Source organism: Apiospora aurea, assembly GCF_038362705.1.
Source record: "Apiospora aurea strain CBS 24483 chromosome Unknown utg000004l_segment0_segment0, whole genome shotgun sequence".
Lineage (NCBI taxonomy): Eukaryota > Fungi > Ascomycota > Sordariomycetes > Amphisphaeriales > Apiosporaceae > Apiospora > Apiospora aurea.
Window position 1 is genome coordinate 3,734,115 of NW_027117391.1, and position 16,777 is coordinate 3,750,891.

The following is a 16,777-nucleotide window of genomic DNA, read 5'->3' on the forward strand; positions in this document are numbered from 1 at the left end:
GAGTTTTATAAATAATTAATTACTTTCGTAAAATACGTAATATCTTTAAAAGAAATCCGAGTGAAATCTTTTAAAGTATTAATAATTAAAAAGTGGCTTAATATAATCCACGGTCTAATTAAACACATAATCTAATTAAACAATTTCTTTTAATTCCGTATAACTTACATTTTATACCTTATACTTCTATTACCCACGATAGTAAATTAATAAAAAGAGAACGATATATAATTAATATTCTAAGCGCTTTAAAAGACTTTAAATTATATATACGAGCCGCAGCGTAAATATATAATATCCCCTATATAACCTTACGTTATCGGCGTCACGGTGGTATTTTACGATAAGATATATAATCGCTAATATAAAAGCTTATAAATTCCGAAGAATAATTAATTATATAATATATAATTAATTTAAATTCGCAATCGTTTCCGCCTTAAATAAATAGTATTAAAGATATAACGAATCGATTATTTAATTTACGCGACGCGGGACGTATCGGCGTTAACTAGACCTTTAATTTTATACGACGATAATTAAATCTCTAAACGCGTTTTAACCGAAAAATCGATTATTAAAGAGTCCTTTACGAAAATTCCAACGCGTATCGTATATAATTTACTTTTATATAAAATATAATTAATAAGTATAGAATTTAAAAGGAGAATATATATAATTTCGACGAGATCGAGTTTTTTATAAGTTAAAATTCGTTTAAAATAGTCGTAATCACCTTCGATTAACGCGGAAAGCCTAGGGTAGTATAATAAAGGAACCGGGAATAGGTTATAGTAATATAAAGTGTTAAATTATATAGTTACGTTATCCCTCTATATATTATTTTTACTAAGAAAACGCACCTCTTTTTTTAATACGAAAATAACCTATTATCGAAAAATTAAATAATCGTAATTATTAAAAATAATTAAACTATAAATAAAAAAAGCGAGGACTAGATTCGATATTTCGATAAATATACGAAGTCTCGTACGAAGGATATTTATCGCCTATTAATCCTTAATAGTTATAAAAGTTACTACTCGATAACTTTCGAGCTTTATTATAAAAAAAACTCGATTATTATATTTTATATACCTTTTTATTTATCGTATAAACTCTAGCCTTTTAATATCGGTTATTTTTATATATTAAAAAGGGCGTATAGGAAAGAAATTAAAGGTTTTATACGAGCGTATATTACTTATATTTTAAAAGAGGACTTCTTACTAGTGTTTTTAAAAGCGTTCTAAGCGACTTTCACCGTTTCGAATATATAAAAAAGCTTTTAAGGGACTAGACTTATCCTATACGATTTAGAATATATTATTTCACAATTAAATATAAAGCTACGTACTTTAACACCTCCGGGGACGTCTTTCGGCCTACCTATTCCTTAGGAATTAAAAACCCTAAATAACCCGATTAAGGCTTAATCTTAAACCGAATACGTTCGAAACCGTATCGTACAGCATTAAAATAGCTCTCCGACGTTAATTTTAATTAAACTTAACTAGATTACGAAAAGTATAACGTAAATAATATACCGGCTCGTTTTTTTAAAGGGTAAAATAACCGCATTACGAAAAGCAAATAAAATACTTAGCCGGCACCGCTATATAAAAAAGAAACGGCTATAAAATAAAGGATTACTTTATATATAAACTAAAAAAACCTATAGTTTTAAAAGGATATTAATAAATAGTTATAAGATAAATCGCGCCAAAATAATAATCGTATAAAAAGGCTTAAGATATGCTTATAACGCTATAAAATCTATAAGGAGCCCGGGCATAATATATACACCTATTAAAATAATATAAAAGTATTTAAAGAGGAAGATTCCGATTAATTTTAATATATTAAATACATTATAGTGGAATTAATTTATATTTCGTTATACGAGGCCTTGGAAAGTATTTAATTAGACCGTATATTTAATTAAACCGTGGATTACGTTATATTTATAAGCGCTATAGAAATTTAATCGTTCTTTAAATTAATTAATTATTATAAGATTTTTATCTTAAGTTTAATAAAATAGCGACACCTTTAATAAACTTAATTAAAAAAAACGAACTATTTTAATAAATGAAAACGGAAGAATCGGCCTTTTAAAATCTTAAAAAAAGAATCGTTAGCGAACCGGTGTTTCGTATAGTAAATTCTATTAAATTATTCGAAATCGAGACCGACGTATCGAACTATACGATCGGAAAGTAACTTAGTTAACGAAACAATAACGGGAAGCTACACTTCGTAATATTTTTTCGAAAAAATTAAATAAATTAAAACTTAATTATTAAATTTATAATAAAAAGCTAATAATTATTATTAAAACTTTTAAAAAATAAAGGTATTACTTAAACGGAATAAAAGTACTAGTAAAAATTTATAGACTATAAGAATTTTATATCGTTTATTATTAATAAAAAACTAAATAAACGATAAATATAATAAATATAATTCCTGTCGGAATTTAATTTTATTATTATTTACTAAAAAAATAGTAAAAACGGACGAGCTAATACGCTTAGCCGTCGACTAAACCACTAAAAAGAAATTCCAGCCGAAACCTGAACTATTTTTACGTAAAACTAGGATAATAACCTCGTATTATCCCGATAAATTAATACGATTAATAATATAATATACGATAATAAATAAATCGTAAAATTCTAAACGTATTACGAATAAATAAATACTATATAGTTTACGCTATTAAAAGCCGGCTCGAAAAACGGCTTAATATATTATTACGGTAAATTATATATCTTAAAATAATATAAATAAAAGTTTATTAAAGAATTTTACGAATACCTTATACACGATTATTAAGAAATTTATAAAACCTAAAAACGAATTATTAAACTATATAATTACGAAAGACTTAAGAACTAAATCGTTAAAGTTATAAAGGAATACGACCCTTATAATAAAACTAAAATAGCTAGGTATCGACCTTACGAAGAACTATAATTAATCCTATTACTTAATAAGGCTTAAAAAACTATTACCTTAAATTAAATCGTTAAACTATTACCGTTAAAAAAACTATTAATTAAAATTATATACGATAGTATTCTAATTATTATAAATAAACTTATAAAATATACTTACTTTTTACTATATAAAGAAGCTAGCACCGCCGAGGATTTAGCGTACACTTTCCTTAAAATAATCGCTAGCTAATATAAACTATTAAAAACTATTATTTCGGATAGAGATAAATTATTTATATCTAAGTTTTAAAAATTATTTATAGTATAATTCGGTATTAAATATAAATTATTTATAGCCTATTATCCGTAAACGAACGGTTAAACCGAACGAATAAACTAAATATTAAAACAATACCTTTAATATTACGTTAACTACGAACAAAATAATTAAATATAACTACTATTAATAGTATAATTTATATATAATAGTATAAATAACGAGATAATACGTATATTATTATTTAAAATAAACTACGGGTTTAACTTTAATATTACGAAAAACCCCTTAAAAAAAAGTTAATACCGATAGCGATTATTTAAATCGAAAAACTAAAAGAATTACAAGTATCGCTATAAAAAAACCTCACCTTTTTCTAAAAAAAGATAAAAAAACACGCCGATAAAATAAAATTAAAGGGATTAATCTTTAAAAAAGGAAAAGAAGTTTACCTTTTATAACGAAACATTAAAACAAAGCGACTAAGCGAGAAACTAAACTTTAAAAAAATCGAACTATTTAAAATCGTAAAAGTTATTTTAAAAACTAACTATCGATTATTATTATTAAAAACTATAAAAATATACCCTATATTCTATATTTCTTTATTTAAACTAACACTAAAAAATATTAAATTTAAAATATAATTAAAAATCGAAATAAATTAATATAAATACGAAATTAAAAAAAATACTCGATAAAAAATAAATAAAACGTAATTAAAAATACCTCGTTTAATAAAAGAATTACTTACTTAAAAAAAAACACTTAGGAACTTAAAAAATACCTAGCGAACGCTATTAAAGAACTTCGGAAATTTAAATAATAAAAACCTTAAGAGGTATTAATAGACTAAGGTTCTCGAAGACCGCTAAACTTAAAAAGAATTAATTAATATCGTTAAAAACCCCTATATATTAAAATTATCCGCTAAATATCCCTTATAATTTTCTTAAATAAAGAGGATATTATTTTCCTTATTTAATTCTTTTATACCGCGATTAAATAAATTAGCACCCCGCTCCTTTACTTTTCGACGGATTTTCTAGATTCGAAATAATCGACCCGCCGTATTAGTAAATTAAAATTATAGCTTTACTAACTCGAAATAAAACGATAATAGTTTCTCGCTCGCTTTTTCCTTATCCGTATTTAATTTACGCTATTAAATTAAAACCTTTTTTTAAAAAAAGCTACTAAGAAATTATCGTATTAACGACCCCGATTTACGCACTCTTCGCAGCGCGAAAATAATCGGCGATCCGATAATTAAGCTTTTTATTTTTAAAATAATATAAATAAAGTATATCGATAAAATAACCGTTAAAAATAATATAATTACTAAAAAAAGAACGCTTATAAACTTTAATAAAAAACTTTTCGATACGCCTAAAAATTATAATAAGTATATATTATAATAAAAGTAAGAGAAGTTAAGGGACTTATTAAAACCCTAATAAAAACGAATAAACCAGGGTATTTATAAATAATCGGCGCTTTAAAAATAAAATAAATAAAAGGGAAGAAATAATATTACGACTTAACTTAATTATACGACCTAGACCTATTTTTACGGAATAGCTCGATAATACCCCGCGGCGCGTATTAATTAAATAAATTTAAATAAATCCTTTTACGATTAACGTATATAATTAATATAAAACCGGAAATATTAGCACGTAACTAAAATAATTACCGAGTGGCCGTAATATACTTTAAATAATATAAAACGTACCCCGGAGCTACTATAATAAATAACTACGTTACGTAACTACGAATTAAAAAAATCACGACGCGCTTAATAATTTAAAAGCGACGAGATTACGAAAATCGTAATAATCCCCGCGATAACGAAACTATAAAAAATAAAATAGTTCTCTCAATTAATAAAAAAAATTAAATATATAGCTATAAACGTTTCTTATATATTTTATATAAATACTTTTTATTTTAATAATTAATTTAAATATTAATCTTTATTTATTAATAAAATATATGCTTTAATAATTTATTATAATACTATAAACTACGCTTTAATACTTATTTAAAACTTAATTACTTTATTATTTTATTAATAGTGTAATTTTATTACCTGTTTAAATACTTTCTTATATAAGTTAATATAAACCCGCGTATGTTCTACTAGGTTTTTATTAAACCCTTAATAAGCATCGTTATATAGAATAATATATTTTAATTGATTTTACGATGGAAAATAACTAATTTATATATATATTTAAGGGTGGTAATCGCAAGGGTTAATAAGATAGAAGGGTGGCCCGTAGCAGGGGTGGCCGGTTTACTTTTGGGGTGTCACTGTCCCGCTCGACAATATGTCTACATTCAGCATACCAATGTCTAAATGCGCCCTTTAGAGAGTGGGCAGCAGCGCAGACTGCTTCAAAGCCTTGGAGTATATGGGATGGCACAGGAAATACCCAAAGGCTGGTGCATAGGAGCAACATTTAGCTTCCGAAACGCGTTCATTTGGAATCTCGAAGTTCTCCTCCTGTATTTGGTTTTGCCCCTGTTGAACCTGCCTTTCCATGGCCCCTTCCATATCCTTTCCATCTGATTACTTCAATACTGATACAGCAAAGATATCTCCCGACACTGCGGCCCCTTATCTTGTCCACCTCCAACCAAGTATTGTACAACATTAGAAGAACAACGAACTGGTCAATTGAAACTGATCTGTCGATCACCGCTCAAGATGTTCGTCGCACTCCTTTGAACATTCATGAAGCGAGTGAAGCCACAGGACTCGCTCTCAAGGTGGTTTATAACAGCCGCTAGGGTGTTGAAATTCTTGCGGCAGTTTTTGTTGGGGCAATGATACAGAGCTTGCTGGTCTATTATAATACAGCATCATATCAGTATGGTGGTCTCAGTTTGAACAAAAAAAACAAAAAAACTTACGACTCGACTTAAAATGATCGTTCAGCGAGATGGTACTGCGGAACGACTTGTGACACAAATAGCACTCGTACGCTGTGCCATTCCAAGCATACTCGTTGGCCAAGTGCCCGGACGTGATGGTTGGGACCAAGTCGATGTTCTGCTTCGAGATGATACCATCAGGGTCTTTTGAGCGGACCAACTGGAAAATTTGCTTGCGTGTCAAGTCAGGCATTTTGGGACAGGCACCTCTCTCCAGATGGTGGCAAAGTGCCGTGGCAGCCGAGTAGTATTCGCGACAGAAGGGGCATCGGATGGGCGTTCCGCGGTGCAGCTTGGAGTTTTGATGCTGTGAGTCGGTTGGTTAGTGACCTCATACCCATGAAGTAGTCTTCGCTTACCATCCAAGCATTATTGGCGTTCTGAAAGTACCGGTCGCAGTCATGACAGTAGAAGTGAGCCTGTGCTTCGTGTTTGACCCGATCTTCTTCACTTTCGAAGTAACGGGTGCAGAGGCTACACCAATAGCTGACCTGGTACATGAGTTCTCTGCTGTCAATCTCTTCAACCTCAACCCGGTGACCCCATGAGTCCATGTGCTTGTTCAAAATCTGCTTGTTCGGGAAATCCACTCCGCATGTGTCGCACTCGTTATCGTAATCAGTCGTATGGCCAAGTGCCTTCATGTGCTGCTCGCGAGCGTTGAACGAGCCAAAGTCGCGGTCACAGTCATCGCACGTGAACTCATAATCGCGCCAGTGGTCCCAGGAGTTCATGTGAGCTTCAACCTGCTGCAGTGTTGGGAAGAACCGATCGCAACACTCACACTCGAACTGAGGCGCTACATGTTGGTACTTCCACAAATGATCTTCACGCTTATTCCACGAACGGAACCAAAGGCCGCAGGTGTGGCATTTCCACTCCTCTCCAGCCATGTTTCTGTGATCAGAGGTAGTGCAAACGGGGAGGAGGGGGCCACGGAAACAGAGATCAGGGAGGGTGTTTATTATCAGCTTCGCTGACGCTTGGAGCTTTCGAGATCGAGGGCGATACTGGATGTGTTGGTATCGCAGTTAGGAGTTGAAAAGAAAGAAAGAAAGGTTGCAAAGTTCTTGGGGAAGTCGTAAATGTAAACAACCCACTGGGTACATATTGGAACGTAGGTAATGCATGTGAGGAAGGCAGGACCGCGTTTGGAAAGCCCGCCTGCAACAAAACTTCCACCCAGATTAACACTGGGCAAGAAGAACCCCCATAAAATGACGATCGAGGGGCGGGCGGCAACAATTGACTCGCAGCTTCGATGCGAAAGGTCAGGTGGCCCAGATACCAGACCCAATTAGCATCCATGGGCTGTTGAATTGTCAACTGTTTGAGTACCTAGGTATACTTCAGTGTGTCTTCCACATGTTGTCCAGAAGACTACTTGCATCTAACAGGACATCCCCTTGATGTCCGAAATGCTGCTTTTGATATGACTTGGACTTTCCGTGACTTTCCGTGATTGACTGACAGACAGCGTGTCTAATGAGGCATCAAATCCAGTGACATAAACATTATGCCAAAGGCACTGGATGATCTCTGATGTACGGCAGTATGGCAGGAGCGGGAGTAGCGCTTTCGCGAGATCCAAGGGGATAGGCCAGATACGAAATATAGCTTCCATGGTGTCAGCTACCTACATGCAGGTATATCGACCAGAAACAACCATAACACCTGAGCAATATGCGTTTTACTATGAAACAGCCCGGTTTAAAGCACAGATCTAGGCATCGCTGTCCTTTACACCACTCCCAAAAAGCATATCCCTCCTTGCCTTACGATCCCAGACAACCACCCCATCACTCTTGCGCTTGAAGTATAAGACACGATGTTGCGGGATGAACTCCTCGTCCGTCTGCTCCGACTTCCACAAGTCCAAAGCCCGCTCTTTGGCACCCAAGAACCTGTCCTCGTAGCCCACGATGAAGTCACTACTGTCCAGGTTGGGGTCCCAGCGAAGTCGACTAATGACATCGGCCGACGACCGGAACTTGCCTTCGTAGGCAGGTCTAGGGGGCTCGACATCTCCGCCGGCAGTTTTATTAGACTTCGCTTTGGGTCTTTCCTCTTCCGTGTATTCGTCGTCGTCGTCGAAATCCTCCTCTTCTTCCTCTTCTTCGTCAGACTCATCATCCCCGATGGTGTACTCGCCCCATTCGCGCTGGTCCAATTTGAGCTCGCCCAGTTCAGCCTGCTTGACCACCGACGCACTCATCCACGACGTCTTGGCATCGAAGAAGTTCTCGTCGCCACGTATTCGTCCCTCGAAGTTTCGCAAAGCGGTCTGTAGGCCACCGAGAGCAACCTTAAGGTCTTCCTTGGACATCTTTGTTGCTCCACCTGGCATCTCTAGCTGGTCCAGGCCAATCAAGTAACATCCTTGATAATCTGTCTCTTCATCAGATGAATCGATGCCAACGAAACGTGCCGGCCACATCCTAGCATGGATGTTTGGTATGCGTCTGCTCAGGTCTGCAGAAGAGGAGATGGTTAGTACAAAAAACTCGAATAGTTCTACATATTTCTCACTTACCGACTAGAAGCATGACACATCTCGATTCGAGCCACCCCACATATTGGCTTCCCTTAGCAAGGGAAATTCCCCAGAACTGGACATCAATCTTCACATAGCTCTTGTATGTCTTCAAGAAGTCCAAAGCACCGTCCACGCGATCGTGATCTCCGAGGAATCCAGACCATGTGGCACCATCGCTGCATAGGATCTCACTGGCCTTCTGAAACTCTTCGGCAATTGTTCTGACCGATGGTGTTGATGCCGCGAGTGCTGTGTTGAGGCTTAGGGGATGGAACCCCAAGATCGCCATAGGCTCGCGGGCGGTTCTCACATACCGTAAGCTCTTATGGAAGAACGGGTCAAATGCCATCTGCGTAGTCCAGTCGAAATTGGCATAGTGGTGGAAGAATGTGGTCAGGATCGTCGGCACCGAGGTCGAGCCGCTATCATGGAACAACAGCTTGCAGATCCGCGCAAGTAAGACTGATATCTGGATACCATTGAGGTAGCCGAACTTGCCCGCATAGATGCCTCGCTGTTTGGCCCATGTTTTAACGACATAATGCGCCGTCCTGAAGGCAGCAAGGTCCGGAATCGTTTGCCGGAGGTAGTAAAGATCCCTCACAGGCTTCAACTTTGCAAGAGTATGCATGGATAGCGAAAAGGCCGGATCGTTTGGTTGAAGGCGCATTGCTTGAGGCCAAGATTCGGCAATCCAAGCTGTAGGGCAATACTGCAAGTCCATTTTGACTCCTTGAACTTCCAATTCCAGCATTGTCCCACTATTTGCATTGACCCGCCTTAGAATCCTCGCATCGTTTGAAGAGGCTCTCCTTAGCCTCTGTGTGGCAAGAGCGAAGAAAGTCTTCGAGCTGATTGACCCGATGCAGAGACAGTCGATATCAGACGACGCAGTCCAGACATCCAGCCCGTATGACCCAACGGGAACCAATACCAAAGACAGCTTACTACGGCTCTGTGCGGCAGACTCTTCCCTGTCGCCATCTAGTAAGATTGAGTGAAGGAAGTCGAGAGCAAGTTTTCGCTTCGAGATGTCATCTTCAGAAGGGACTATATTGCGTTTCTCGAGAACTTCCTTTAGATCATGAACATTGGCGAGATTTGCCGTTGCAGTTTGAGGTTCAACGGGGACGACCAGCTTGGTTGTGGACCCAGGTGTAGTGCTTTGCTCTGCTGGGTTAACCTTCAGAATGCTTCTGATCCCCCAGTGGTCGCTTCCATAGGATTGCCGTGTCTCAACTTCCGTCCCAATGTTAGTTTCTAGGTCCCCAGGCTCCTGGCCGAACATGTTGAATCCTGCAATCGAGAAAAGTCCATGGCCCTTGAACAAAATTCTGTCGTATCTCTGAGGCCGGTTGTTGAACCCAGCACCGACTATCTGGGAAGCCAATTCGTTCACAGTCGGGTCAAAGGTGGCACCAGTTTCGCCCTCAAATGCACCCTGCGCATCGTTGGGCTGCCCTAGTACGCTTCTATCCAGATTGTCGAGGCGTGCCTCCGTCCAAGCATCAGAAAGCCCCGATTCCGTCAGCCCGGCTTCCATTTGTGCCAGATACTTGGATGTTTGAGGTGATATTGCCTTCTTCTTCAGCGCTGCGTCGATGGTGAATGCGCTCGTTGTAATGTTGAAATCGCCCGCCAAAACCCATGGGTTGTGGGAATACTTCTGCGACAAGTATTTCAAAACAGCCTGAAGCTCCCCTTTCTTGGCGGCAACAGAGCCATCCGTCATTCCACATGTGAGGTGGACTGTGGCCAAAACCAGGGGAAGGAATGTATTGCCCTCTTCTCGCCCAATATCCCGGAATTGTAGAACAACCGACCCTTTATGCTTGCGCTTAAAGGATACCCAGTCCCATTTGAAAGACCACCTGCTGAGAACGACGACGTTGAGATGACTAGGGAGAGGATCGACATTGAATTGATCCGGTGGACCACATGTCGTGAATGGGTACTTTTCTCTAATGCCGCTGTCCTTGAGTAGGTATGACAGAAAATCATCCGTTACTTCCTGTAGCACCAGAATATCTGACAAAGCGTGTCTCTCCAAGACGTTCCTAATGAGGATAGGATACCTGCTCTGCGAAGGGGGGAATTCAAATTCGGCCAGAACGTTGTAGCTAGATATCCGTAGGTAGCTCGGGGAGGAGTACCCCCCTTCGCCAGAGAGGGGGGTTGATAAAGCTCCCATAGCTGTGTTGTTAAGGAAAACGAAAATGGATCTCGACTCAAAGGACCGCTCTCTGCCGCCGTTTGATCACAGATCACGTCCGAGTCCACGGCGTTCGGACTATGGTCGTAGAAAGAGCTCATTTCAGAGCACCGAACGACTGATAAGTCATTAAGACTGATTGTCCCCCAGAGCTTCATCTCGCTTGATTTGTTGCTATCCCTCTGAGCCCTTTCACGTACTAGTATGCAAAGCTCCCGGGCTTCCCACTCCACGGGAGGGAGTAGCTTCGCTTTCTGCAGTAGGAACTTGTGCAGGTCGGAATTAACATCCTCACTCTGGCCAATGGTCAGATGCATTCGGTATGCCTCCGAAGTTTGGCCCAAAGCATCGAGTATAGTTGCCCGGGTATCGATCAACCTTTTGGTGTGATCCTCGCTGCTGTCATGAATAAAAATGGTGTTGTCGTGTCGGTGTGTAAAGACACCGGCCACGTCAAGACTGATGGAGAGAGTTTTGCTGTCCGGCCCAGCGTTGCGAGACCTTAGTCGGTCGGAAATCTGGACCTCTGCTTGAGGCAGAGAATCTGCTTTGACAAAGGGGTAGGCGAGGTTGATGTGTGGCGGCCAGCGTTCGTATGCTTTGTCGTATAGGGATCGTAGCCTGTCCAGAGACGGCCAGAGATGATGTGGTGGGATTATACATAGCGCTGTATCGTGGGACCCTACTGAAAGGACAGTCGACCCTGGTGATTCCCCTGTAGCCGCCATCGTTCTTTGTCTATGAACTCCGTGTCTCGTTTATTGTGCTTGTGTTAATTTGGTGGAGGACGAGGACAGGTATGTATACAACGCGATGCTAGTCAGGCTTAGGATGAAATTGGACAGTCGCTTGCAATGATGGAGACCAAGAAGGAACCATCTCAAAACCGGAAGGAGAGGACCTGCATTTATCGACTGATGACATTCACGATAGTATCCTGCATGCTCATGCGTTCAGACCAGACTCGTACTTTGATACTTGGACCAACTCGGCCGAAGGTTTTACCTTGTAACAGCTCATGTGGGGTACCATGTTCTGGCCAGTGGGCTGAGTTTCTCTGATGTTCAATGGGGCGCGGCGTAACCTTGGTGGGTTTGGGGCGTTGTAGCTCGAAGGACCCCTGGAATTACGGGCTGTGCTCAGAATGAATCATAATGAAAAGGTCGAAGCCATGACTAAAGTAAGTAAGTAGTCCGGCATGAGTCACAACAACCAGCCATAACCATGCTGGGCCTTCATTACATCGCAAGATTAGGTGTCTCATAAACCAATAACCTTACACTATTCACGATTTTGAGCCCCATGGTGAAGCTGTAAAATGTGGTCAACTATTGAAGCCATCAATTCGCCTGCGCCAGCTACTTCAGTTGGCGGGAAGAACCTGGTAGGGAAAGGGCGATATTTAGGGCAGCGGCAGTCTCCCATGCAGCTTCCTTCCCCAAGAGGATGTAACTTACTTGATTTTATTGCCGAACAACAAACATCAGATTCGAGAAAGTCGGAAACCTCGGTGGTTGATTTGGTCAAGCTCTATACCGAGATCTTCACGTCAATTCGTTCCCTTCCCTGGCTCGTATTATGTTTACGTGGAGTTTCCTCGGTTTCAAATGCACATCTGCCCTTTCCCTCCCCTTATTTGCCAGTCAAGGACCAAAGATAATATCAAACATGTCTTCTACTAACCGATTCTCTCCCGCGTCTATCACGAGTATAATAAAGCACCACTCCGAGGCCTCGCTACTCTGTATCATCTTGTAAATCTTTGCCTTTCAAGAAATACGGGGTACCATCAGGGTATTGCCAGATATGTCATCGCGAGTCATAACATCGTCAACTGTTACTGTCGATCAAAAGTGCAACCGGAACCAAAAGCCCAAGTATTTGCGGGATAGCCTGCAGTGGCCTTGCTCTGCCAGTATTATGAAGTAGATGAGGGTGAGGCCGATACCTCTTGGGTTTCTCTCCAGAGTGACTCGATCGCGCAAAACCGAAGGCCTCTAGCCAAGCTTTGAAATCAGTGCTTCGTCATTCACTATAGACTTCCCGAACCAACTCGATCTCTCAAACATCCCCAGGAAACCATCAAATGCACCTTGGATCAAATACCACTGAGATTAAGGGCGAGCACTTGCGGTCGTGGAAACAGGAGTGTCATCTGTCGAGGTCTGTCGAGGTTGCATCAAAGGGCAGATATATGGGCCAATACTGCAGCCTAACTACTTGACAATTGAGCTGGCCCGACCCCATATTAGCATATGTATGTATGTGTACATTGCCAATATGGAAGGCCCAGGCATATGTAACGCAGCTTTCGTCACTCCCGCAAACTCCGACGCCGCGAGTGGTGTTATACAGCGCCTTGCCAGGAAGACCTCCTAAAAGGTGTCTATCAAGGGACGTGCCACTGAGGCTGATACACGAATCTGGCTTGATTGCGGAGATCTTGAAGCAACTGCCAAGTCGATCCCATGAAAAGATGGCATCCTACTCTAAGCTAAAAGGTATGGTCCTCGGTCCAAATGAGCAACCCTCGATGAGTGCGTGGTACTTTCGAAACGTGCTCATCTTACGGTTCCCTCCAAAGGCAGGCGCATGATTGCAAACCAGCGCCGGGGTGGAAAAAAGAGTACATGCGAGCAGGGACAATTATAGCTCTTCCTAGATATCTTAGAGATGGACCTTGACTGGCTCTCTCTCTCTATCTCTGTCGGTGTTCTCTTTTTGTTTATAGGACGTAGATCTTGCACTCTGGACCCTTTGAAACGAGATCCACGTGAAGAACGGGATATGTCCATATACGGGTGAATTTTGGGTAACTTCACAGATCCAGGAGGTCTGCGAAAAGTTCGCCTCTTGGAACTTCTTCTGGACTAGAACCTTACAAACATCCTCACATAGAACGGCCTAGAACTGCGGGCTGGTCGAGAGGATTTGTCGAGGCTCAAATTCGATCTCAAGCTCTCGCCAGTGCACCCAATGCTTTCGTTCATGACCTCAGGTCTAGGCCTATGATCTACCGGGGACGGACGCTTGCGTATCTACGACAAGAATGTTCTGGAAGTACCCACGAGCCTCTTCACAGACCGTCACATCTTGATTTCAGACTAAACTCCGGAACACGACAGCGAGGGTCCTTGGACCCTTGTAGTACGAAAGGCCCTCTTGTGTTGCCGCCTATGCATGTCAAACGCAGATACAGCTAGCTGTAGCTCGGGGCTTCACGAATCTTCTCGTCACACCAGATATACTCTTGGGTCGTTTGAGCCTCCAAATCATACTTGGAACTGAGAATTCATGTTGGGAGGCGAAAATGAGAATAGTTGGGGTGTCTCAGATCGCCCGAGCTTGGGAAGCGGTGCAGCGATCTAGCCGAACGTTTGCTATCAAGGCTGGGCGAATTTCAATCCAAAGCGAACCGGCAAAATAGCTGACAAACAGTTGTTCAAACCCCTTTAGTGCCAAGCCGGGCGTGCCTGGCACCAAACCAATGCGCGAAATCGAGGAAGGAAGTGGTTTGTTTCAACAACAATGCTACGGAAATTCAACGTTCTTTGCTTCCAAGTTTCGGTTCGGTAGGTCTGTCATTCTGTCATTCTACCTAGGGTCGTCCACCATTGATACTGTAAAGGGTGTGGGGTTGAGGAAATTCTTCAGGGGATGCCGAGACTTCCTCAATATCGCACCAGAACAAGGCAACCGTCCACAGAGGGAAAAACCGGAAAATACGTTTCAGTAAAGAATCCACCGCATCGAGTAAATAACCTTCATCGGAGCAAAGCCGCGCGCTATGAAGGGAAATAGCACAGATGATCTTTCTTGGATCGCGATCAATGCGTCTGACTGGTTCGTCAAAGAGGAAATGAAAGGTGGAAGTTGGCCGGTCAAGTCGTCAGGTTGGACAAAGCAGCTGCACGAAGGGACCAAGGAGGTACCAAAGGCGACAGGATTCACGAGGTCGCAGGCTGGGAACGCATAACAGTGGCGGGTAGGGGCATCGGCCCTGACCGGTACCACATGATGCCTTCTCTGTCAACCTCGTTGATTCTGTCGTTGGTACTGGGACGATCGGTGTCCCCAGTCCCGGATCTGCCGTACACTGCCTGGAGCAGCAAAAGAGGTGATCAGTCAATTGAACTTATGCCGCAAGCTGCGCGCGGTTGTGCCGACAAGCGGTGAATGACGGAGTATCTGTGTCACTTACTGCTTGCGCGGTCTTGCCGACATCAGCTTCAACCCATTGGCACTGGGTGAAGACGACGTACAAGGCACCCCACCAGGAGCTCTTGTCGACGTGGTAGTAATCACCGAGCAGCGGCCGGATCGCGTTAGTGGCTTCCTGGGCGTGGTAATGGGGAATTCGCCTGCCAGCACGGGCGTCGTCAGCAAAGAGAAGAGGGGATCTAGACAGGCACAAGGGGGGGGATGATAGGACGGTTGGTAGCGCGTACGGGAAGAGATGGTGGACGACATGGAGGTCGACAATGTGGTGGAACATGTATCTCATGACTGGGCCTGGGTCACGGTCAACCGTCGCAAGTGCTCCGCGGAGATAGGTCCAAGACTCGGGCATGTACTTGGGGAGAACAGGCGAAGTGTGGTGGAGATAGGTTATCATGACTGTGGGTTCCCTCTCACTGGCGGTTAGCAGCTTTCACGATGCGCTGTTCGCGTTCAACAGCATGGTCCGGCATGAGAGAGATAAGGGAGGGTTGCATGGCAGGAGGCGTACCGATCCAATGGTTGACCCACATCAAGGGAAGTAGGTATGTCCAGACCATAGTCCACATGCCGTAGCGCTCCCCAAGAGCGTACAGTACCACGGCCGTAGCCGAGATGGCCAAGTCGGAGACGACGATGTTCCAGAACTCGCTGGGGCGGAACAGGGAGCTGTGCGGCAGGAAGTGGCTGTTATCCCACCAGCCCCTTGACTTCTTCGGTGAGCTGTTGGGGCCGGCAGTGATGTGGGTGATGAGGTACCACGGCCAGCCTATTAGCTGCTGGAACACTATCCTCAGGAGTACGACGAAAGGTGCGTCTTCGACCATGTGATCGAGATCAATCTGGCCCCGGAACAGCTCCTGGTATTCGCCGCGTATCGGTGGCACCTGCGACCACCCACACATATCAGTTTCTTTGCCTCTGCTTGTTGCCGTTGCCCTTCCTCCGAACCCAGGCGCCACAGCAGATGGAACACACAAAGCGTTCGAATAACCTTGGGGGGATATGTGCACGCATAAAACAAAACTAGAAAAGTCAAAGTAGCACTCACATAGTTGAGGTCCGTCTTCAGATTGTTGGCGAATTGGTGATGTCTTCCGTGGCTCGACCGCCAAGCGAAATAGGGGTTCATCAGCGCCGAGTGTAGCACAAGACCCACCGTGTTGGAGAGGAAGCTGCTGGTCGAGAACGCGCCATGGCCACACTCGTGGGCTAGAACCCAGAGCCCAGTCAGGGGAAGGCCGGCGAGAAAGGGGAAAACGAAGTAACACAGGAGAATGCGGGCGGTGTCGCCACCCCCAGCGACCACGACCCGCTCTTTGAGGTAAAGGGCCGTGGCCAAGAGGGCCAGATAGATGACGCTGTCGTGGAGAACCCAGCCCAGGGAGTAGAGGATCGACGGCCGGAAGCAATGCGCCGGCACGCGGCTTCTCAGTTGCTGCATGTTGATTCTTGTCTTCTTGCCGTCGACGACAGTCTCGATAACCTAGGAAGAGGCGACAATTAGATGACCATGATGACGAAGGTAGCCAACTACAAGGAAAGACAACGCACTCCACTCTTGACTCGTTCGTGGTGAACGGTCTCGGTAGTATAGTCGGCATTCATCGTGAGGTTAGGCGAACCGCGACCTGTTCAAACTTGCTTCTCTT

The 16,777-nt window shown here is 42.2% G+C and overlaps 3 protein-coding genes across 3 annotated transcripts; all 3 read right to left on the reverse strand.

Moving 5' to 3' along the window:
• Positions 1 to 5,898: 5,898 nt before the first annotated feature.
• On the reverse strand, positions 5,899 to 7,268 carry PG986_005959 (uncharacterized protein; the record flags this gene model as incomplete). The annotated part of the gene is made up of 4 exons (XM_066842181.1): positions 5,899 to 6,071; positions 6,139 to 6,466; positions 6,519 to 7,169; positions 7,260 to 7,268. The coding sequence occupies 4 exons, from the start codon at positions 7,266 to 7,268 to the stop codon at positions 5,899 to 5,901; spliced, it is 1,161 nt and encodes a 386-aa protein (XP_066702043.1).
• Positions 7,269 to 7,882: 614 nt separating this feature from the next.
• Positions 7,883 to 11,635, reverse strand: PG986_005960 (uncharacterized protein; the record flags this gene model as incomplete). The annotated part of the gene is made up of 3 exons (XM_066842182.1): positions 7,883 to 8,631; positions 8,693 to 10,888; positions 10,933 to 11,635. The coding sequence occupies 3 exons, from the start codon at positions 11,633 to 11,635 to the stop codon at positions 7,883 to 7,885; spliced, it is 3,648 nt and encodes a 1,215-aa protein (XP_066702044.1).
• A 3,219-nt stretch (positions 11,636 to 14,854) lies between these two features.
• PG986_005961 (delta-12 fatty acid desaturas-like protein) lies at positions 14,855 to 16,733 on the reverse strand (the record flags this gene model as incomplete). Its single annotated transcript, XM_066842183.1, has 5 exons — positions 14,855 to 15,007; positions 15,109 to 15,524; positions 15,637 to 16,012; positions 16,177 to 16,611; positions 16,680 to 16,733. 5 exons carry the CDS (start codon positions 16,731 to 16,733, stop codon positions 14,855 to 14,857), a joined length of 1,434 nt encoding a protein of 477 aa, XP_066702045.1.
• Between the last annotated feature and the right edge of the window lie 44 nt (positions 16,734 to 16,777).